The sequence below is a fragment of the Desmodus rotundus genome, chromosome 2 (assembly GCF_022682495.2).
Source record: "Desmodus rotundus isolate HL8 chromosome 2, HLdesRot8A.1, whole genome shotgun sequence".
Taxonomy (NCBI): domain Eukaryota; kingdom Metazoa; phylum Chordata; class Mammalia; order Chiroptera; family Phyllostomidae; genus Desmodus; species Desmodus rotundus.
The window spans coordinates 86,384,320-86,406,748 of record NC_071388.1 but is presented as its reverse complement, the minus strand read 5'-3'; the positions used below and the strand labels follow the sequence as shown (position 1 = coordinate 86,406,748).

Below are 22,429 nucleotides of genomic sequence, written 5' to 3'. Positions count from 1 at the left end.
GACTGGAGTCAGGGAGCCATGTAAATGGCAGTAGTTCAAGGCAGAAGTGATGAACGTCTAATTCACTCACAAAACAGACATTGGATGTAGGAACTATTAAATAGGCCAAGTCTACCAAAAATTCTCCAGGGCTAAAAAAGAGGAAAAAATCCAGTATAATTCTTAGGTTGGCTAGTAGATAATAGAATATACAGTAGGGAGGTGAGGATTTGGAAGAAAGATAGGGAGAAGGTGAATTGACTTTTGGACATGTTGACTTTGAATTAAAGGTAGTACGTTCAAGTAGAAATGCACAGCGGACAGTTGACTTTCCCAGGTCTTAAGGAGAAAGGTAGGACCTGCTTAAATAAAAAATATGTAGGTAATTGCCTTGGCTGGTGTGAATCAGTTGGTTGGAGCATCATCTGGTACACCAAAAGTTTGATTCGATTCCCAGTCAGGGCACATACCTAGGTTGCAGGTTTGATCTGGGTTGGGGCACATATGGGAGGCAACAGGTCGATGTTTCTCTCTCACACCGATGCCCCTCTCTCTCTCAACTCTCTCTTTCCTTTCCCCTCTCTCTAAAATCAATAAACATATATCATAAAAATTTTTAAAAACTCTGTAGGTACTTGAAGGAAGTACCTACACACACATAGGAAACCAAGAAGTATGGGAGAATACTGGAGAGGGGAAGGCAGTACTGACTATGAAGCCTTTAGAAACATTAATATTTATTGTGAATCAACGAATAGTTTTCAATAAAGAAAGGAAGCTGGGATGGGTAAATTAAGCAGTGGAAAGAAATGTGGAATTCAAAGACATCATAGAGACCAGGGGACAAGCGCAAGAAAGGAGCTGCCCACTGGCTCAAGAACTGTAGAGAAGTTAAGGTAGAAAGTGAACCACGCATATCTGATTTTTCACAAGGAATTACTGGTGACTTTGTCAAGAGCTGTTGTGAAGCAGAGGTGGAGAAATTGCAGATAGGCGGCAGAGATTTAAGAAATGTAATGGAAGTGAAGAAATGTTTTTAGGTTATTATTTTAGGATGCTAAGGAAGAGAAAGACAAATATGAGAGATTGTTAAAAGTTGGTGAATGTTCAAGCATTTTTTAAGATGTTTTTTTTTAAAAACCTATGTAAATGGAATCGGGGGATGTGGGAGGCTGATAATCAACTAGGGAAAGTCCTCGAGATTGATGGGTGTGGAGGCAGAAATGGAAACTAGATCTCAGGTGAAGAGATTCATTTCTGAAGAGAAGTGTGGGTGGGGGACAGGTGTGGGTTGTTGGGGTTGCAGGTAAATTTATAGCTGGGGAGTATTTGAAGCTTTTGGCTTCTCATCTGAAGGACTCAATTTCAATTAAGAAATAAGGAGAGGGCTGCTTTGGAGAACGTAGGATAAGTCTTGCATCAGGAAAGTGATTTAAGAGCTGTTACAAAGGAGAGCAAATTTACATGGAACATGTTTTAAAAGATTGAAGACCACCCAAATAGGCGGGGACTATAACAGTGTTCTGTTTTCCCCTGGTGCAACATACATTTTCTTAGAAACCTGTAAGACTGATTACTCTCCTGCCCTTCCAGAGCGCTTTGCTCATACAGGAAGGATAGCGCTTGCATAACCTTGTGTTATAAAAAGTACATATCATTCTCCCAACTGAGAATTGTAAGCTTTTAAAAGATAATTCATACCTTTTTCTCCTCTTTGTATCCACACATCCTGTCACAATGTTTCAGATCAGGTAATTCTCAGTAAACGTTGGCTGCAGTTTTTAAATTTCTGAGCTGGACTTGTGGACTGTGTCTACCATATATTGAGCCTTCTCGGCAACTACATATTGGCTGTTTTCAGGAATGTAAAATGAGAGATGACCTAGGTTGGTGATCTGTATAAACAGAAATTGTAAAAGTCCAATGATTGGGGCATTTAATATAAAATAATCTTCCCATTTTTAAAAAATTTTTCGGTAACTCTGCATCACTGATGCTCATGTTTATATCTCTCTGTGTGATTTAGACTGCGATAAGCGTATCTCAATTATTCAGTATTTCCTCATTCATGTTAATTATCTGTGGTCCCTTATTTGCTCTCTGTATTTCAAATCTTTTCATCACTTTGCTCTTCCATCAGAAGGCAGTAGGCCAAAGAGAAAACCCAGATCGTAATTTTACTATGTAATAGTGTTTTAATAAGTGGTTTTTAGAAGATAAAGTTGTGGTTAACAGCAGGTAGAGTGACGTTTTTGGACTATCCTTATTTATCAATTATTAGTGCAAACCTAATCAGGTTTTGGTTTATCCAGGTCAATTTTATTTGAATTTTATTGACAGACTTAATTCTCTTTAAATTGCTTCAGCTCTAAGATTTTTTATTACAGCAAATAATGCAGTGCAATTAGTACTTCCTGTATTCTGTAGAAAAGTCATTCACCGGGCATGGGCATGAGTTATGAAATTGTGAAGTGTTTGGTGACCACTTTTTACTTACCTAGAGCCTTCTAAAAAATGTTCACTAGGATAACTGAGCTCTTTACTTGTATCTCTTTTATTAAAGGATAATTTTTATTTATTTATTTATTTATTCATTTATTTTTTGATGAGGCAAAACATGTAATGTATTTACAGTCCAAAATAGAGCGACCATACCCTTGCTATGATGATACACTTGGGGGAAATGCAGAGAAGTTATAAAATTTTGCCTGTTGAATTCACACCCTTTGTCTTCTTATTATAATTATAGAACTGTACATCCACATAGGTTTTTTTAAGTTTCAGTCTGTGCCACTAAGATGATCTCTCACAAAAGATATCACATGTATTTGACATTCTTATAGCACATTTATTGTGGCTCCAAGAGGCCAAGTCCTGGGTTATGATTCCATCCCAACTTCCAAGGGCCAATTCTAGGGGTGAGTTTCCTGTTGGATTATTTATAACCAGGGACTTAAATGACAGGTTTGGAGGGCGTTGGCCTAACTTCAAATTGCTTTGCAATGATTATAATAAATATGGAGTCTTTAGAATTCCTTGACTATTCCATTTGGTGGAGTCATCAATCAATTTTTTGGACATTTTCTTCTCAAAGGATAATTTTTAGAAAGTAATATCTTGACTCAAACAAATATAAAATGAACACGTGTCAAAGATTTTATTTCATGCATTAATAAGCAAACCAGCAAGATGTTAACACCATCTTAGTTTTTAAAGAAAATTGGAAGAACAGACACATTTATAGGCAATCAGGAATGCTGAAACGAATTTGTGAATATATGCAAATTGATCAGCATCCCTAGGGCAATAAAATGTAATTTTTTAAAATCCTCTCTCCACCAGGTGGAAATCAATTGCATAACAAAGTTTATTTGTATCTCTATGAACACGAATGATTTGCATTACCATCAGTTTTCTACAACGTAAAGTTGTTAAATAGCTCAGTCAAACACAGTGAAAGGCACAGGCCCCTATAGAGTCAGATATTCCCGGAGGACCTGTCAGACAATGCCCAGACCTCCAGTGAAGAGACACTCAGAAATCCTTCTGTCCATCTCAAAATTGTTCTCCATATTTTCTGACTCTTTCTTTTCTAATTCCAACGTCACAGCCAGCCACTTTTTTCTCTCCTTGTTGTATACTATAGCCTCCCTCTCAAAGCTTCCTTCTCAGGGGAAATAATTCAGAACCCCAAGGTTTTGAAAAATGCAATTGGAAGTCCAGGTTTTGCCTGGGGCCTCCTAATATTTGGATGGCTAGAAGTGTAGGGAACTGAGAAGAAGTGAACTGTGGATGCCCACAAGCTTGGTTCAGACTGCAATTTCCCAGAATACTGGTATAACAATTTGCACCTGCCAGTCAGACACGGTCTGTAGGTCCTTCATGACATAAAAACGCTGTTGTGCCTAGTTTTTATAGTATTACCCTGCATATTTATAGCACAGTATTGTTTGGAGGACACTTGCCCATGTATTTTTCTCCTTTGATGCTCGCCACAATTCTGTGAAGTAGTCCAGTGTTCATTTATGATCCTCTTACTTACAGAGAGTAAACCAAGACATAGAAAAGTTAAGTGAATTGCTTAAGGTCACATACTGAAAAGTGACAGGTAGGATTTGTACTCGGGCTTTCTGAACATTGTCCAGTTCGTATTTCACTATGCATCCTAGCTTTCGATTTAATGGACATTTATTCAATAATACGTTCCTAGAATAACATCCTATGCCCCTGATTTTTATTCCCAATTTACAGAGAAGGAAGGAATCATAAGGATGAACTATTAGAGTTGACATTTTAGTTACATTTGTTAGTGCTTTGTTTTTTGAGGGAAAAACCAACTAGTTACTTAGATAAAAGTGTTGGTAAATGGCCGAAAAATGTTGAAGACAATCACAGTTTCTTCACAGTCTTGCACAATTTAGGTGAAAGATGAGTGATTGCATTTACTTTCCCGTTTCCCATTTTGTATGACAGATGGTAGTTTATCCTATTGAGAAGAGTTAGACAGAATATACCCTATTTATAAGCAGTATCTGTTCTTGGTTTCCACTTGTTTTTTAGCTTTATTTTGAGGGGGTTATGGTTTCTAAGAGGAAGGAATACCTATAATAATTCATTTGGAAATTACTGTTCTATAGTTTCAATGAAATGTGGGGCTTAGAAAATGCCTTTTAATTGTATATAATCCTTTATAATACTGGCACTCAAAGTGTCTATTGCTGTCTGTATTTTGCAATGGGCAAATAGCCACACAGAATATTTTTCCAACTTAGCTTTCTAAGACTTTCCATCTTAGTGGAAAGATGTGATGTGATTTATCTGATTTACTTTTTATATTAAAGTACAGAATATCTCACCACATTTCTTGGAAATGCTACATAAAGATAGAGATAAACTTCATATCAGTTTAGCAAGATCTGTTTGGAGAAAGTCTATAGAAGTCGAGACTGAATATAATATTTGGGTTGATTTTCTCCTCAAATATTTCCCATGGTAAGGACAATATTTTTCTACATACATGAGCAAGCAGTAGTGGTTACTTCAAAGCTCCAGCAGCCAGATACTCCCCTTGCATGTTCCAACACAGGTTCCTGAATTTTTCCCCAAGATGTATGGTAATGTGTACTTTGTACAACTGAGAATGAATAAGGAGAAGTGACAGTTTTGTTTACCAGCTGCGCATGTTTATATTAAAATAATTCGTTTCTCTTTTTCACCTTGCCTGTCTTCTCTCTGTTGGTGCAGTGCTTACTTAAGTGAACAATTGAAGCATTGCTCTTTTAGTTTAAGGATTTGTAGCATACCTAAGATATAGTACAGAATTATCTAATAAAGCGAAACTACTTGTTTTTCTTTTCTAGGTTCAGCTCAGCTAACATTTAATTTAACCAAATCCGTAGAATACACCACTTGCAATGAAACTGTCGTCATCCCATGCTTTGTTAATAATGTGGAGGCAGTTAACCTTCAAGAAATGTATTTAAAGTGGAAATATGGGAAAAATTGGATTTTCATCTATGATGGAGAAAAAGATGTTTTCAACCACAACGCAGGCTATGCCAGTGCCACCATCGTAAAACTGGCGTTGCTGAAGGGCATTGCCTCTCTGAAGATGAACAAGAAGGATGCTGTCCCAGGAAACTACACTTGTGAAGTAACAGAATTAAGCAGAGAAGGTGAAACCATCATAGAACTGAAGTATCGTGAAGGTAAGAATTCTATAAAAGCTTCTCTTTCTATTATTTGTCCTGTAGCAACCTGATGCTATTAGAAATGGGGCAAAATGGGGGTGGGAACTCCTATGGATCAAAAAGTAGGCTATTAATAATAAATGTTTATGGAATGTTTAGCAGCTTTAAGATCATGAGTTTTATCTTATTTGCTCTTCTGCTTCTCATAACAAAACTCCTTTGCTCTTTGGTATTTGTATATTGCATGGCTCTCAAATTTTTGGTCTGAGAACTATCCTTTTGGGGTGAGTAGTCCTGAGGTCATCCACTCTGCATTTCTGTTTGCTGCTATCTAAAGTACTTTCTTTCATGTGATTAATTTTCTAGGCCCTTCCCAATTATTTAGCTATTTTTTTATTACCTACACTTTGTTCAAGGGTTGACAAGTCCCAGCCATGTTCCAGCTAGGAAGAATCGATTAGAAGGAAAATCAAGAGATTACAAATCAGGTTATAATAATGTTTCCTTGAGGTTTCCTGTGTTTAGCTTTGCTATGGTGTTCTTTTCTTTTGGCTGAGATGTGGGAGAGCTAGTGATCCAATGTAATTAATCTGAATTCAGCCTTGAGTGTAGCACCATGAACTTGCCCATTCTTCACAAACTTGGTTTGGTGAGTTGCTTAAAGCTGTAAAGTTGGCTGAAGTAAACAATCTGCTTTCTTATCTGTTCCTTGCTATACCAACTGACTACTGTAACCACAGATAGGTGCACGCTGGCTTTCTACTTTGAGAGCTCTATTTAGAACCACTAGACATATTACTGATCTCGGGCTTAGACAATTTTTTTGAGAGCCTCTGCTTTAGATGGGATCAGACAGTTCAGTTGGATCAACTGTTTGCCTTCTCTTCTTCTTTCATTTCTAGTCTGTTGCCAGATTGGGAATGGAATGTTTTGTTTGATGGAATATTTTGACATTGCTATGATGAGGAATCAGGAAATCTGATTATATCCCCTACTGTGCAACTTAACTATGTTGAACTTGAGAAGTTACTTCACTGAGTCTGAGTTACCTCATCTCTAAAATGGGGATGAAAACAGATTCCTGTTTTTATGAACTCTATAGTCTAATGAGCGTCAAGTGAGACCCCTTGTGTACCAGCCCTTCGTAAACCGAAGTACTTTCCAAAAGTGAGTCGTGTTGCTGGGATGTTTGGGTTACGAAGTAAGGTACCGAGTTGGTGAAGCTCGGGTGTTAGGAGAGGGGTGTTCGTGCAGTGAAGAATGGGCGGGAGATGGCTTGCAGCAGTCTAGCAGATTTTGGAAGGCTTTTCTGCTCGAAAATCTCTCCTACATTGTAAATTTCATTACTTCGATATTAAATTGAGCTACGGTTTGGGTTTTTTTTAAGTAAACTTTTCAGGAGGAGTCAAATCATTGAGTCATATGCACTGTGAGAGACTGGAATTATATAACCTAATACATAGTTGAAATTTTTCTGAGGGAATGTACAGTTTCATAGGAATGAAAAAAATAAATACATGGGGGAGTGGCAATTTGAGAACATAGTGTAGGTCACTGAGAGGAAAATTGGTAAACTCAAGAGACTGGAAAGGCCAGAAGATAGATGGGAAAGGAATAACAACATTTGAGGTAAAGACAAAGTTTATAATTTTATGTGTGATTGTTTCACCTTTGTTTTCAAAGTACTCTATAAAAATATCAACTATGCCTACTTTGGGGGCCATTAAAATGAGAAGGCGTTGTTTTGTTGTAGAGAACGTAAAAGAATTCGACCAGAGGTCTCAGACATTTGGCTTTACACCTGTTGTTATGTTTTTGAAATAATTAATAGAGTCATGGGAAGTTCCAAGGATAGAAGAGAGGTGCTGTGTGCTCTTCACGTAGCTTCCCCCAATGTTTCCATTCTATGTAACGGTAGTTAAATGTCACAGGCAGCAAGTGCACGAAGATACAACGTGTATACTTATGTAATTACCACCACAGTCAGGGTATTTCATTGACACAAATATCTCCCTCATGCAACCCCTTTATAGTCACTTCCTCTTACTATCCCTAACCTGGCAAACACAATTTGTTCGCCATGTCTATACTTTTGTCATTTCAAAAATGTTACATAAAAGTACGCAACCTTTCAAGATTGGCTTTTTTCACTCAGCACAATTCCCTTGAGATCCATCCCATCCTGGTGCAGCACCACGTATCAGTACTTCGTTTCTGCCCACCCCCCCCCACCCGCACCCCTGTGCACTGAGTAGTATTCCATGCTATGGGGATGTCACAGCTTGTGTAGCCATCCACCTACTGTGGGACATTTTTGGTGCTCCCTGTTGTTTTTGGCTATCATAATGAAATCGCTATGAACAATCACGTATGAGTTTTTATGTGGACATAGTCCTCATTTCTCTGGATGAATGTGCAGAAATACAATTACTGGGTTGTATGTAACTGTAGGCTTAGTTTTTAAAGAAACTGCCACACCGTATTCCAGAGTGACTATTCCATTTTACATTCCCATCAGCAACATACGGGTGACCTAGCTCCCCCACACCCATGCCAGCATCGAATGCTGCCGCTATTTTGTACCATGTTTGACTGAAAAAAAAAAAAAAGAAACTCCTCTGCACAAAAAGGTTAATTGAAGCAGGGTTCTTGCAAATTTATTGTGATAAATTTACTCACCCATCCTTTGAACTTTGGGGATTAAGCAATAGAATCCATTTTTACTGTGTTGTATTTCTTGCAAATATTGGCATAAAGGAAAACTAGAAATTGCTTCATAGAGAATTCAGCTTAATAGAATGTGGATTAATGGTGGCCATTCTTTGTTGCCTTTTGGGGAGCACAAGGACTGTGTGGAAATATTATCCATGAGATACAGTTTTATATGCCTCTGTTACCCGTGTATAGTACCAAGAAAGGAACATAGAACTAACCTAAGAAAAGTTATGTAAGAAATTCAACCTATCTGACCCTCAGTTTTTATCTGTAAAATGAGGATACCATCTTCATTACAGAATTATTTGAAATGTAAATATATTAATCTCTCTCTTAGTTTAAAAAGATTTATTATTGAGTTCTGTCTAGTAGCTCAGTCGGTTAGAGCATCCTCCCCGATACACCAAGGTTGCAGGTTTGATCCCCAGTCAGTGCACATACAAGAATCTCTAGTGAGGGCATCGATAAGTAGAACAACGAGTGTCCCTTCTTCCTTCCCTTTCCCCTTCCTCCTCCGCCTCCCCTCCTCCGCCTCCCCTCCTCCTCCTCCTCCTCCTTGGCCTCCTCTTCCTCTTCCTCTCCTCCTCCTCTTCCTCCTCCTCTTCCTGTTCCCTTTCTCCTCCCCTCCTCCTCTTCCTCTTCCCCCTCCTTCTCCTTCTCCTTCTACTTCTCCCTTTCTCTCTCTCTCTCTCATCAACGAAGATTTATTGAGTATCTACTATGGGCCAGGCACTGTACTAGGCACTTTGAATTTGAATTTAGTGGTGACTAAAATACGATACCTGCTTTCAATGAAGTGGTAACAGTATAAATAAGAACAGTAAAGTAACCTAACATTTATCTGAGCACATGCCACATTCTTCATGTGTATTGCACCCTATGATCTCAGCAACTCTAGGAGACAGACGTGGGCCTTACCATTCAACAGAAGAGAGATTCAGGGTAGTTGTTCAAAGTCAGTCTTGGTCAGGATTTTAGCGTAGATCTGTCTTCAAAACCCAGTATTTTTTTAACCATGGTATATAGTTTCCATTCAAATACTGTGTTAACATTCAAATACTAAATATAAGTAATAGTTATAAAATTTGTTATTAATGTCTATATTTATATTATTAATGATACAAAAACTTAGAAGCTAAAGATTTTACATTTTTTCCAAGCAAGCTATTAGGATTTTGTTTAAAAAGGTTCAAGTACAGCAGAGTTGCTGCTTCCATCTTTGTCAACATGATATATGCTGTGTTCACAGTGTTGACATGAAGGCATTTCAAGATCCTTTTATTAGTTTTCTAGTGCCATATAACAAATAACCACAAATGTAGCAGCTTAACGCAATACCCATTTATTAGCTCACAGATTTGTAGGTCACGGTTCTGGTCACGTAACTGGGCTCTGAAATCAAGGCGTTGGCCAGACTGTATTCTCATATGGAGTTTGGGCTGTTCCAGGCTCACGTGACTGTGGCAGAATTCAGTTCCTTGTGGCCGTAGGACTGAGGTCCCTGTTTCTATGCTGGATGTGTGCTAAGGGCTTTTCTCGATTGCTAGAGGTTGCCCCCATTCCTTGCCACATAGCTTTTTCCATACTTAAAGCCAGCAAAGGAAAATCTTCCACTTATTGAAATCTTCTCACATGTTGGATTTCTTTTGTCAGGAAGAGCACACACCCTTTTAAGGGCTCAATTGATGAGGTCAGCCCTGTGCCAAGGACGATCTCTGCTTCTTAAAGTCAACTGATTGAGGACCTTAATTACACCAGCAAAATTCTTTTTGCCATATGACTCAGCAGTCACAGGAATGAAATCCATCCTATTCACAGTCCCACCTCTCCTCCGAGGGGGAAGACCTATAAAAGGCTGATTACAGCGGGCAGGGATTTGGGGAGCCACCTCACAATTCTGGGTTTGATTAAATAACAGGGATTATAGCCAAGACAGTACCTCAAAAACAGCCGTCACAGCTCCGGCTGCTGTGGCTTAGTGGATTAAGTGTTGGTCGGCGACCCTTTGGATCAATTCCCAGTCAGGGCACACACCTGGGTTGCGGGCCAGGTCCCCAGATGGGGGATGTGCAAGAGGCAACCACACGTTGATGTTTGTCTGCCTCTCTTTCTCTTTCCCTTCCCCTTTCTCTAAAAATAAATAATTAAAATCTTTTTTTAAAAAAGCCCTCACAATCCTAAAATATCAAGTAAAACTTTGGCTTGAATTTTAGTGTTGTGTTTTATTGCGATCTTCTTTTGTGGAAACTGGTGTTCTCTGTGTTTGTGAAGATTTGCCACGGTGAACCTCGGAGGTATTGAGGATTTGGTTCTTGACCACCCTGATAAAGCGAGCTTTGCAATAAGGAAGTTGTAATCTTCATGCTGGTGGAGGGAGGGTTTTGCCTTCAATGTGTAGAAAAACACAACGTCAGTGCAGCGTAATGAGTGAAGCGTAGTTAAATGAGGTATGCCGTATGTATTTGAAGGAGAGGCATGCTTAATTGATTGGAGTGATCTCTTTAGTTTTTTGAGTTATACAGTGGTAAGAAAAATAAAGTACTGGGTTTTATAATACTTAAGCTTGGGAGCCAAAGTTAAACACTCATCCATATACCACACTGTCTTAATACTGCTTCCTGGCTCTTTCAGTAACACGAAGGGTCTCTTCCTGGGAGCTGCCCGGCCTGCCCAGGAGTTGGGGCAGAGGAGTGGGCACAGACTGTGTGAGCCCTTAGCTCAGGTGGAGTGAGAGCCTGGCGCCCTTGGTTTTGTTTTCTTGATCCTGAGGTGGAAAAATATTGGATACTGTTCTTAGTCCATTTTAAGTTAATTTATTTTCTTAGTGCCATAGGAGTTTAGAGCTGAAGGAGACCTTAGAGAAGTATTTTGTCTCCTTCTCCCCTTTGGGGAGCAAGAGTTAAAGCCACCTGACAGTACTACCATACCAAATCAATAGCCTAATGGGCACATAAGTGGTTTTATAGAAAACACTGGGTTTCTCCCCATCATCTCATTTGGGTCTTGAATGTCCAATTCAATGATCCTCCAACTCTTCCCATCTTAGCAAATTAGAGAGAGGTGACATTCATGTCAGTGAGAGGAGGTAGCGCATTCATGTAAATTACAGCAGAGGTCTGCAGCAGGGATTTTAAACTGAGAGCCATGGACAACACCCGCCACCCCTCCCCCCTACCCCCCCCCCCACTTACTCTGGGGAACATACTGAAATCTTAGGGTGGGAGCTGAGGGGAGAGTATGTGAAGCTTGAATAACCGCCATGTGATTCTGATAAGCTTCATTTAAGAATCACTTAGACAATAATATTTTGTATTCTATAAACCCACCCTCTTCTGTCACTGAAGTATCTGTTATACTTATTTCTGCACAGAGGCTTGGAGTCATTAGTAGTTCTGTAGCCTATCTTGCCATCCGATTCAGGAATCACTTCTGTCACACCCCAGCTGCTTGGCCATTCAAAATTTTTACCTAAATGCTTGTCGTGATGAGACTGTAACTTCTATCATCAGGCAGTTCCAGTTCTCCTGTAAGTCAAGCTGAAGTTTGTAGTCCTGCAATTTCTCACTCACTAGGAGGGCTACAGTACTTCTCCCCCAAGTTTATGCTTCTCTAAGGTAGGAATCCCCAGTTCTGTGCACCATTGCTCATGGTTCCAGGATCCCCATCCTGGTCACCTTTCTCTGGAGTGAACCCCTGTTTATCTGGGAGTGTGATGAGTAAAACTGAAGTCAGGGGTTCGTGTGTGGGCCGCGCCCCACTGCCCGACTGCTGCAGTGACTTTCTGATGGGTCCTGCTTCGCATGGCTTCCAAAGAAGGTTTAAATAAACACGGTCGTTTTTCTTCCCTATTTGAGGCTTTCCAGTCACTTGTCATTGCTCTTAGAATAAAATACAGACTATCTGAACAAACTGTTAAGACCCAACATGATCTTGCCCCAACAGACTTCCCATCCCATCTGTATCACTAAATTGTAGCCACATTCGATTGCTCAGTTGCTGTTGCCTTGGAGTCTCTTCTTCCCTGTTTTCACACGGCAGGCTCCTTCCCATCCAAGGCTCAGATCTGGTTCTTCTCCCCAGAGGCCTTTCATTACTACCCCACAAGGTTCTGTTCATCCGCTGCTCACATTCCTCAAGTTCATTGCCCCACCTGCCTTGTTCTCTGCTATAGCGCAAATACCTAGAAGAGTATCCTACCCGTGGTGGGCTTTCAATAAATGTTTGTGTAACAAGTGCAAAATGAGTGGTCCAACCAGGGTCAAACACACCTCTTACTTTCACTAATATTTAGATCCTAAGGTTGTTGATGATTGTTCTGTTGAATAGGGAGGCCAGTGAAAGAACATTTCATTGTCAGCTCATCTTGAACAAGAGATCAGATACTGGCTATATTTTGAAGGTAGAGCCCAGAGGATTGACTGTTGGAACAGAGGTGGGGTGTGCGGGAAGCCAAGGAGCCAAGGGCGACTCCAAGATTTTTGGTCTGAGCAACTGGAGAAGCGGAGTTACCACTAATGAAATGGTGAAAACCAGGAGGGAAGGGTTGGTGGAGGGGTAGGGAGAGGGGTAACAAGAGTCAGTTTTGGACACAAATTTATCATCCTCAATTCACTGTGCCTCAGTTTTCTCAGTGATAAGGAGGGGTTAATAGTTCCACCTATAATCACTATAAGGATTTGAGCCCTGACCAGCATGGCTCAGAGGGTTGGGTTTCATCCCTAAAAGTAAAATGTCACCGGTTTGATTCCTGGTCAGTGCACGTGCCTGGGTTGCAGGCCAGATCCTGGGTTGGGGCTTGTGAGAGGCAACCAATCAATATAACACATGGATGTTTCTTTCCCTCTCTTCCTCCCTCCCTTCCCCTCTCTCTGAAAATAAGTAAATAAAATCTTAAAAAAATAATTGTAAGGATTTGAGAAGTTAATGTTCCCAACTCAAAATAATAAAGTGGGTAGAGAAAAATGAGTTGATTAAGAATAGCCATTAGAACATAGAGTTTTTACCAAGTTTTTCAGGCATGTGAAAACCTAAGAATAATTCACAAAGGTGTTTTTCCTGTAGGATTTTAGGCTGAATTGAAATGGGTTTTCTTTGGCATGGGAAGACGTTCAGTAATTCAGTTGGAAGTTAAGGTCGTATGGACTCAGAGTAACCAAAAACCATTTCTGCAACCATTGGAGCATTAAAAACGAACAAACACACAAAACCCTACACCTGTCTTCTGTTCACTCTCTAATCTGTCTTATGACTATTGCCACCATCAACAGCAAACCTATTGAGTCTCTGCTGTGTACGGTGCAAAATGCGAGATTCTGGAAAGCTAGCATCTCAGCTAAGAATTTATAGTATTGTTATATTTTGGGGATTATTGTGAACATTTACCAGAGTTTAACATCATAAGCTTAACACAAGAAATGTGTGGCTAGCACTGTGGTTTAAAAGCCCACAAGGTTCCTTACACGCTGATATAGATAGGGGAGGATTTGAAAGGGTTAATTTCAGAGCAAGGCCAGTGCTTGCGCAGTATTCAGTATTCGGAAGTGTTCTTCACACAGCAGATTCTCCCAGACAGGCCAACTTTGAAATGCTTTCGGTGCATTTACTTGGCTTTACTGTTACAGGAGAAATTCCATAGATAGAAATATGGTCTTAAAAGTTCTCAACAAATTGCATTTGAAGTCTACCACAATTTCCTTTATATAGAATGGGCGGCTGTATTTCACTGTTTAGGTAACTTGCGACCCACTTACTAGAAGCTTCCTTAACACCTAAAGCTCTTCATGTTCCTTTGTATGGAAACAGTCAGTTTAAGCCTAATTTCTTATGAGTACATCTTCTGTTCCAGAGTAAGTTTCAGAAAAGCTCGGGCTCACCTGTGTCTTGGTCTTAAATCACAGTCATGGGGGTGGGTTCCCAGTTGTACAACTTCCTCACTTCCACTCCCTGGTTCAGTCTTTACAGGAAGACTTAACTCTTCTTTAAGGTAAATTCTTCATGCCAAGCTTTGTTTTAAGCCCTTTTCGTATCTTAACTGTTAACAGTCACAATAATCCTTCAAGGTATAGGTGCTGTCTTGCGTAACTGGCGTAACAACTGAAGAACAGAGAGTTGTTAAGGCTGTCCAAGGTCACGGGATTGTAAATTAGAATCCAGTGTCAGACCCCGGCAGTGTGGCTGTGGAGCTTTGTTGTCGGTGCCTGTGGCGTGTTACCTCCTTCCGTAAATCACAGCTGAGGGAGAATGTCGTGCAAAACACTTAACTAACTAGTGTTTTTAGTTTCGTAACTATCTGTTATTTAAGGAAATTATGTGTAATTATTTATGTACTTGTTTAAAGTCACAGTTTTAATTAATTATCTTTATCTTCCATCTCCACAATAAAATACATTGTTGACCATTGATTGGCAGGACTTAAAGTTACTATAGTATATATTAATTGTGATTTTTTTGTGTTCTTTCTTCTCAGTTTCATGGTTTTCTACAAATGAAAATATTCTTATCATTATTTTCCCGATGTTGGCTGTGCTTCTCTTCTGGGGACAGTTTGGTATTGTGAGTAAGTACTTGTTTCTCCTTTTCATTTATGTTTTAGTGATGAAAAAATAAAAATAAAATAAAATAAAATAATTTTAAAAAATAAAAAAATAACTAAAAAATAAAAAAAAGAAATTGTCACTTCTAGGAGGTAATGTTAGTGAAATATCCTATTTAAGTCATATCAGGAAGTGTGATAATGTTATAAATAAGAATATACAGTCTTAATTTTCTCCTTGAAGTATATATTGTCCTCCATAATTTACTGCAGTTCCTAAGAAGTTTTTTTTTTAAAGAATAGTGGTTCAGTGAATTGAGCTGGTGTGGCTCAGTGGACTGAGTGCCAAACTGCAAAGCAAAGGGTCTCTGGTTCGATTCCCATTCGGGGCACATGCCTGGGTTTGCGGGCCAGGTCCCCATGGAGGGTGCATACAAGAGGCAACCACACATTGATGTTTCTCTCCCTCTCATTCTTCCTCCCTTCCCCCTCTCTAAAAAGAAATAAAATATTTTTAAAAAAGAAGAAGAGTGGGAATCCTAATAATAACATACCTAAAACTCATGCTGATTTTAATGTTTACTGAGCGCTTACACATCATTTTGTTTGGGGAGGAGATGGTCACAGCCTACATTACAGTGTTAAGATAGGATTTTGCATTTTTGAGCATTAAGACTTCCCTCTGTTTATTTCCCCCATTTGAGCTTCTCTTTCTGCACGTGTTCATCCTTGGAAAAGCCCACTTTGAACCATGTTTGTCATCCTTACTGTGCAATTCTGCAGCCTCTGGTGGGTAGCCACAGGAGGGTTCTGTTCTCTGATGGTGTTTTGCTGAATAGTCATGTGAGCAAACTTCTCAGGGCAGCTCGTGGTGCTGCATAAGAAGAGCATCAACAGTGTAGACTTGTCAGTGCCGAACAAGTAATGTGCATTCTGGTTGAAGATTATACTCAACTGTACAGTTGACCCTTAAATAACACAGGGTGAGACTGTGCAAATCCACTTTTATGTGGATTTTTTTTTCAGTAAATACCTTAAGTATATTTTCCTTATGATTTTCTTAATAACATTTTTTATTCTCTAGCTTATTTTATTGTAAGAGTACAGTATATAATACGTATAACATACAAAATACAATATGTGTTAACCAACTGTTAATTTTATTGATAAGGCTTCTGGTCAACAGTAGGCTATTAGTGGTTAAATTTGGGGGAGTTTAAAGTTACTTGGCGAGGTGTGAGTCCACTTAACCCCTGTCTATTCAAGGGTCAACTGTATTTGCATACCAGTGTGGTAAAGGAGATCTACAAAATTAGTGAAGTTTTGAGGTGACAGTCTAAACTTTTAACACGTAAGAGTCGTTCCTTGTCTCCTAGGAGTGCACTGAAATGGTGGTTGAAGGCCAGTCAGCATTTATGCAAGGCAAGGAGTAAACAATGCTGATTTCATTCATCTGTGTCATTCTGCAACCTTTAAAACAAGTGAAAACTAGTAAAATATTGTAGTGGGCTGGCCTGTTGCATATTTCATGAACTTTACTTTTACTCAGAAGTTTAAGGCATGTATATCTAAAATGATTATACAAAAATGGAAAAGGAGATGACTGGTTATATATGAAAGGCTCTTCTCAATCTACGGCACTCTGAAAATGATTTCAAAGCTGTTCTCAGTTTTTGTCTAAAAGGCAAAAAAAGGGGAAGGAAAGGGCTAGCAGTGACAACTGCCAGGACATTTCACTTCTCTCACTCTGAAATGGTGTGTAGAATTCCTGCAGAAATTTTCTTAGAATTTTAAGAAGCCTTTTGTATCAAGTAAATGATTGGTATAGGGTCAAGACCTCGTCAGTCTTCACTTGATATTAGGGAAGGCCTTGAACCCTATTGGCAGACCCAGGAGTTAAGGCTCATATCATATAATTTAGGTGAAAAATCGCCTTTGTTAAGATCAGAAGTTATTTCGCAGAGTGTGGTTTGTTGCAGGTGGGTTCATCGCAGTTTGCTGGTTGTGACATCCTCGTTAGTAACGTGAAACTTAGTGGAACAATGAGTGAGTCTGTTCCTGGCAGCCATGTTTTGACAAAATAAGACTTACAGGTTTTGTTCTGACTTTAAAAAGTAATACATATCACTTAAGAATACCTTATAGAATATGGGAAGTTATAGGAGAAAAAACAAAAATAGTCTAGAATCCCACAACCTAGAAATAAACTGTAGGTCTAGTCTAGTGAATTTTCTGCTTCCTTTTTGTATTTTTCTATGTATTTTTGTTACCTTTCTTAAAAAAGAAAGAGAAACGATTAAATGGACTTGTATAGCTTATGTACATCCTGATCCCCCACCATGTTTTCAGAAATCGTTTTATAGCTGCCTCTGCTTTATTTTCACTGATGCCCTATGATTTACTTAATTCTTATCTTGATGAATATTAAACGTTGTTTCCAATTTTTTTAATACTCTGAAAGTAACTCTGCTAAAGACATGTAAGACCGGAAATGGCAGTGTATGAGCTACTACTGCAGGTGAGACCACCTGCCTTTCACCTCACAATCCTGTCGTCATCGTTCGAAAATCTCTGCTGATTTGATGGGTGATAAAGATCTTGTTTTAATTTTCATTTTTGTGTTAGTGAGGTGAACGTTCTTTTCTGTACTTGTTCTACTTGTCCTATTTTAAAGAATGTACTTATGAACCTAAATATTTTGGTGGCAATATTTTATTTAGGCTCATCTTAGAACAAACATCTGTGGTGTGTGTGTGTGTGTGTGTGTGTGTATAGAAGGCACCTACACATTTGATTCACTCAGCCTGGATTCACATTTAAAGGTGTTTATACAATAGTACCTAAACATTTGTGGAACTCTTGTGCTGTGTGACAGGCACTATGCAAAGTACTATCCATCTGAAGTCACGTTCACATCTCCTGCAACCTTCATGGGCGCAGGTACTATTGTTATAAATCCTATTTCATAGAAGAAAGAGGGGCACACATAGGCTGGGCTGTTGGCCCACAATTACCCAGCTTCTGGGCAATACTGGGATTTGATCTAGTGTTATTTGCCACTACTCTGTACTGCATCCCTGTCCTGAACTTATTTTGAGATTATTTTGAGACTGTATTTTTCCACGAAGAGTGAACCTATATCTGGCACACAGACCAAGTGAAACTGTTATTGATAGAATAGAACGTGAACCTGCTTTGTTTATTTATTCAGCAAATGCCCATTGACAAGATGCCAGCGGATTGCTAGGCAGAGGACTTCATGTACATGATGTGGAGGTGAAATGCATGTTCTCCCTGGCTTTGTAGCTCTCATATTTCTGCTGAGGAGACAAGTCAGTGTGCGCCTTCTCGGCCATCTGTCACATCTTTGGGATAGACATGGGTCTAAATCTACCATTTTTTGAGGGAGTGGGGGACCCTTTGTAAGAGGCCTCCTGTTTATGGCCTGGGGGTTCAACCAGCAGGAGAGTCCTTCTGTTTTCTATTTGCTGCTTAATTATACACTTTTTTTTAATGTACTAACATAAATGGTGCCATTTTTATTTTAAATTTTTAGTCACAGAGATATTAAGCCACATAAAAAATAAATGTTTTACTAAATTCATCTCACCTTTTATTACTTCTCTGTTAATTGTCTTTATCTTTATGGAATTTTAATATTTATCTCCATCGTTATCAACTATAGGAGAATAAGCAGCTATGTTTATAATCTGGAGATTGCACACTTTTTCTTTTTTTCATATTTTTTAAGTTTTTCAATTACAGTGGATATACAGTATTATATTATTTTCAGGTGTGCAACATAGTGACCAGACTTCCGTGACTAAAAAGTGGTCAACACCATAAATCCAGTCCCCATCTGATAGCATGCATAGTTACCACAATACTCGTGACGACATTACATTCCCTATGCTGTACTTTGCTATCTCCCTGATTATTTCCTCACTACCAATTTGTACTTCTTAATCCTCGTTTACACATCCTCCCAACCCCCTGCCATCTGGCAGCCATCATAATGTTCTCTTTATCTATGAGGATATTTCTGTTCTGCTAGTTTGTCTATTTTGTTTCACTTATAGATTCCACATATAAGTGAAATCATCTGGCATTTGTCTTCCTCTGACTTACTTCACTCAGTACAATACCCTCTAGGTCCATCCATGCTGTTGCTGATGCAAAAGATTTCTTTTTTTTTATGGCTGAATCATACTCCATTGTATATAAGTACCACTTCTTTATCCATTCATCTATTGATGGACACTTAGATTGCTTTTATATCTTGGCAATTGTAAATAATGCTGCAATGAATATATGCTGTGTGTGTCTTTTAGATTTTCTGTGTTGGGTTTCTTCTGATAAACACCCCAAAATGAAATTGCTGGGTCTTTCTTAGTCTCTTGTTATAGCCCTTATTTTAAAGTCTATTTTGTCTGTTGTAAGTATTGCTACCTCAGCTTTTTTTGTTTACATTTTCATGGAATATCTTTTCCCATCCCTTTACTTTCAGTCTGTGTGTGTCTTTCAATCTGAAGTGAGTCTCTTGTAGATAGCCTGTGTAAGGGTCTTGTTTGGTTATCCATTCAGACACTGTATGTGTTTTGATTGGACCATTTAGTCCATTTGTATTTAAAGTAATTGTTAATAGATATGTATTTATTGCCACTTTATTAGTCATATTTTTATTCTTTTTTTCTTCTTAAAGAAGACCCTTTAACATTTTTAATAAGGTTTGGTGGTGATGAACTCCTTTAGCTTTTTCTTGTCTAGTCTTCAGTTCTAAATGACAGCTTTACTTGGTCGAGTGATCTTGGTTGTAGGTCCTTGCTTTTCATCACTTAGAATATTTCAAGCCAATCCCTTCTGACCTGCCAAGTTTCTGTTGAGAAATCAGTTGACACTTATGGGAACTTCCTTGCAGGTACCTAACTGCTTTTCTCGTTCTGCTTCAAGATTATCTCTTTGTTTTTAACCTGTGGCATTTTAATTATGATGTATCTTGGTGTAGGTCTCTTTGGGTTCATCTTGTTTGGAATCTGCACTTCCTGGACTTGTATGTCTGTTTCCTTCACCAGGATAAGGAATTTTTTTATCATTATTTTTTCAAATAGGTTTTCAATCCCTTGCTCTCTCTTTTTTTCCTTCTGACACCCCTTTGATGCGAACGTTAGTGTGCTTGAAGTTGTCCCAGAGCCCTTACACTGTCCTCATTTTGGTGGGATTTATTTTCTTTTTAGTGTGCCAGTTGGGTGTTTTCTGCTTCCTTATCTTCCAAATCACTGACTTGATCCTTGGCTTTGTCTACTCCACTGTTAATTTCCTGTAATGTAGTCTTCATTTCTGACCGGTTCTTTATGCTTTCTATCTCCATTGTTTTATTTCCTCTCTGTTGAACTTCTCACTGAAATCACTGAGCATCCTTATAACCAGTGTTTTGAACTCTACATCTGTAAGATTGCTTGTCTCTGTTATTTTTAGTACTTTTCTGGAATTTTGTTCTGTTTCTTCAATTTGGACATGTTTCTTTGTCTTCTCATTTTGGCTCCTTTCTGTGTTTGTTTCTATGTACTATGTGGAGCTACTGTGTCACTTGGTCTTAATAGTGTGCCTAATGTAGTAGGTGTCCTATAGGGCCCAGTGGTGCAGCCTCCCCAGTCACCCGAGCTGGGTCCTCCAGGTGTGCCCCATGTGGGCCGTGTGCACCCTCCTGTTGTAGTTGAGCTTTGATTGCTGTTGGCATGTCAGTAGGAGGATTTACCCTCAAGCCAGTTGGCTGCGAGGGCTGGCTGCAACCACAGTGGAGGATCTGCTGTCCAGGGACAAACCCCACAAACCAGGACTTACTTCTGCAGGCTCTGGTGCCCGATGAGTCTGCCCTTTGAGTGTGTCTCTGGTGGAGGTGGTTAGGTGGTTCCCTGGCATGGTCTGAAGCTGGCCACTGGGTATATCAGCTTGGGGCCTCCCAGCAAGTGCAGGCTAAGATCAGCTTCTGCCTGTGCCCTTCCTGGGGCCACTTGGCATGAGCTACAAAGTAATCTGCAGATGGCTGCTACTTATGCTGGGCTGGAGATGCCTAAAAGAGGCCAAGCTGCACACCGAGGCTAGCTACCACTAGTGCCAGGCCTGAGGCCAAATAGCAAGAGGAATGGGTCATGCTGAGGCCAGATGCTGCTTGTTTGGGGTTTGTGAACCTTTGAGAGATTTTAGGAAAATCTGAAGCATGAGCTAAGACAGGCTGTTTGTGTGGGAGAGCTGCTGGAAAGGGCTTGAGTGAGCCCACAAGTTGGGTGGGGCAGTCAGTGTCTCCGAGAATCACCAGGGCGGGGCTAGCAGTGTGAGCCAGTTTGATGGAGACTCGGATGTGGGAAGATCTCAGCAAAGGAACAGTGGTCTTTGCCAGTACTTCTGTCTGGGAGGGAACTGGCCCTTCAGCCCTTGCCTCTGAAGCCTCCCTGTATGTCCCTTATACCCCTTTCAAGCTGCAGCCCCCGCACTGGAGCTCAGAGCCAGTGAGTCCAGTATGTCTGTATGTAGGCCCTTTAAGAGGAACTGCCTGGGACTCCCCAAGTCATTGGTCTCCTTCAGCCACAACCTCTGCTGGTTTTTACAGCCAGAAGTTATGGGGACTCCCCTTCCTGGCACTGGAACCCTGTGCTTAGGGGCCAGGCATGGGACTGGGACCCCTTGCCTCTTAGGGGTGACCTCTGCAGCCAAGCTATCCCTCCCAATTTTTATTTGCCACACGTGGGTGTGGGACCAGCTGGTTCCTCACCTCTGCCCCTCCTACCCGTGTCATGGGGCTTTGTCTGTATATCCTTAGTTGTAAAACTTCTGTTCAGCGAGGTTTCAGACAGTTCGCAGTGATGGTGTCCTGTACTTTAGCTGTAGGTTTGACGTGGTTGTGAGAGCATGTGAGTACCACGTTTGCCTACCTGCCGTCCTGACGGGAGCTCTGGTGACACACTTTTTAGAGCATGGTGTAGTGCAGGGGCGTCGAGCTCATCTTCACCGGGAGCCACAGCAGCCTCGCGGTCGCCCTCACAGGGCAGAATGTAACTTTAGGACTGTGTAAATGTAACTGCCCCTGAACAGTTAAGCGAGAGCTCGGCGCTGCCGCCAGGTAGAAACAAGGTGCCGGGCGGGATAAAACAAGGTGGAGGGCAGGATTCGCCGCGGGCCTTGTGTTTGTCACCTGTGGTATAAGCCAGGCGGTGAGGGACAAATACCATATGATCTCACCTTTAACTGGAACATAATCAACAAAAGAAAAAAGCAAACAAAATACCACCAGAGACATTGAGGGGGGGAACTGTCTAAAGTGTAATAGTAATTCTTACTCATGGCTTTCACTTTGTAGATTTCTGGTTCTCCTTAACTTCTGATTACCATTTATGGTCTGTACTTGACCACAGGGGGTTTCTCTCAGTGGTTTTTCTAGCTCCGCATGTCAGTCTTTTGGTGGCCTTAGATAAAACCTGGACCTTCCATAGGCTAAACATTCAGTAAAGACAGCAGG

The 22,429-nt window shown here is 40.1% G+C and overlaps 1 protein-coding gene across 4 annotated transcripts in view; it reads left to right on the top strand.

Annotated features, from left to right (window-relative positions):
• CD47 (CD47 molecule) overlaps positions 1-22,429 on the top strand; it is a 53,005-nt gene that overhangs the window by 7,437 nt on the left and 23,139 nt on the right. For all 4 annotated transcript variants that reach the window (XM_053918338.2, XM_053918341.2, XM_053918339.2 and 1 more), the window contains exons 2-3: positions 5,340-5,687; positions 14,851-14,940. In XM_053918338.2, coding sequence (XP_053774313.1) covers positions 5,340-5,687; positions 14,851-14,940 — 438 coding nt within the window. The remainder of the gene's footprint in view (positions 1-5,339; positions 5,688-14,850; positions 14,941-22,429) is intronic.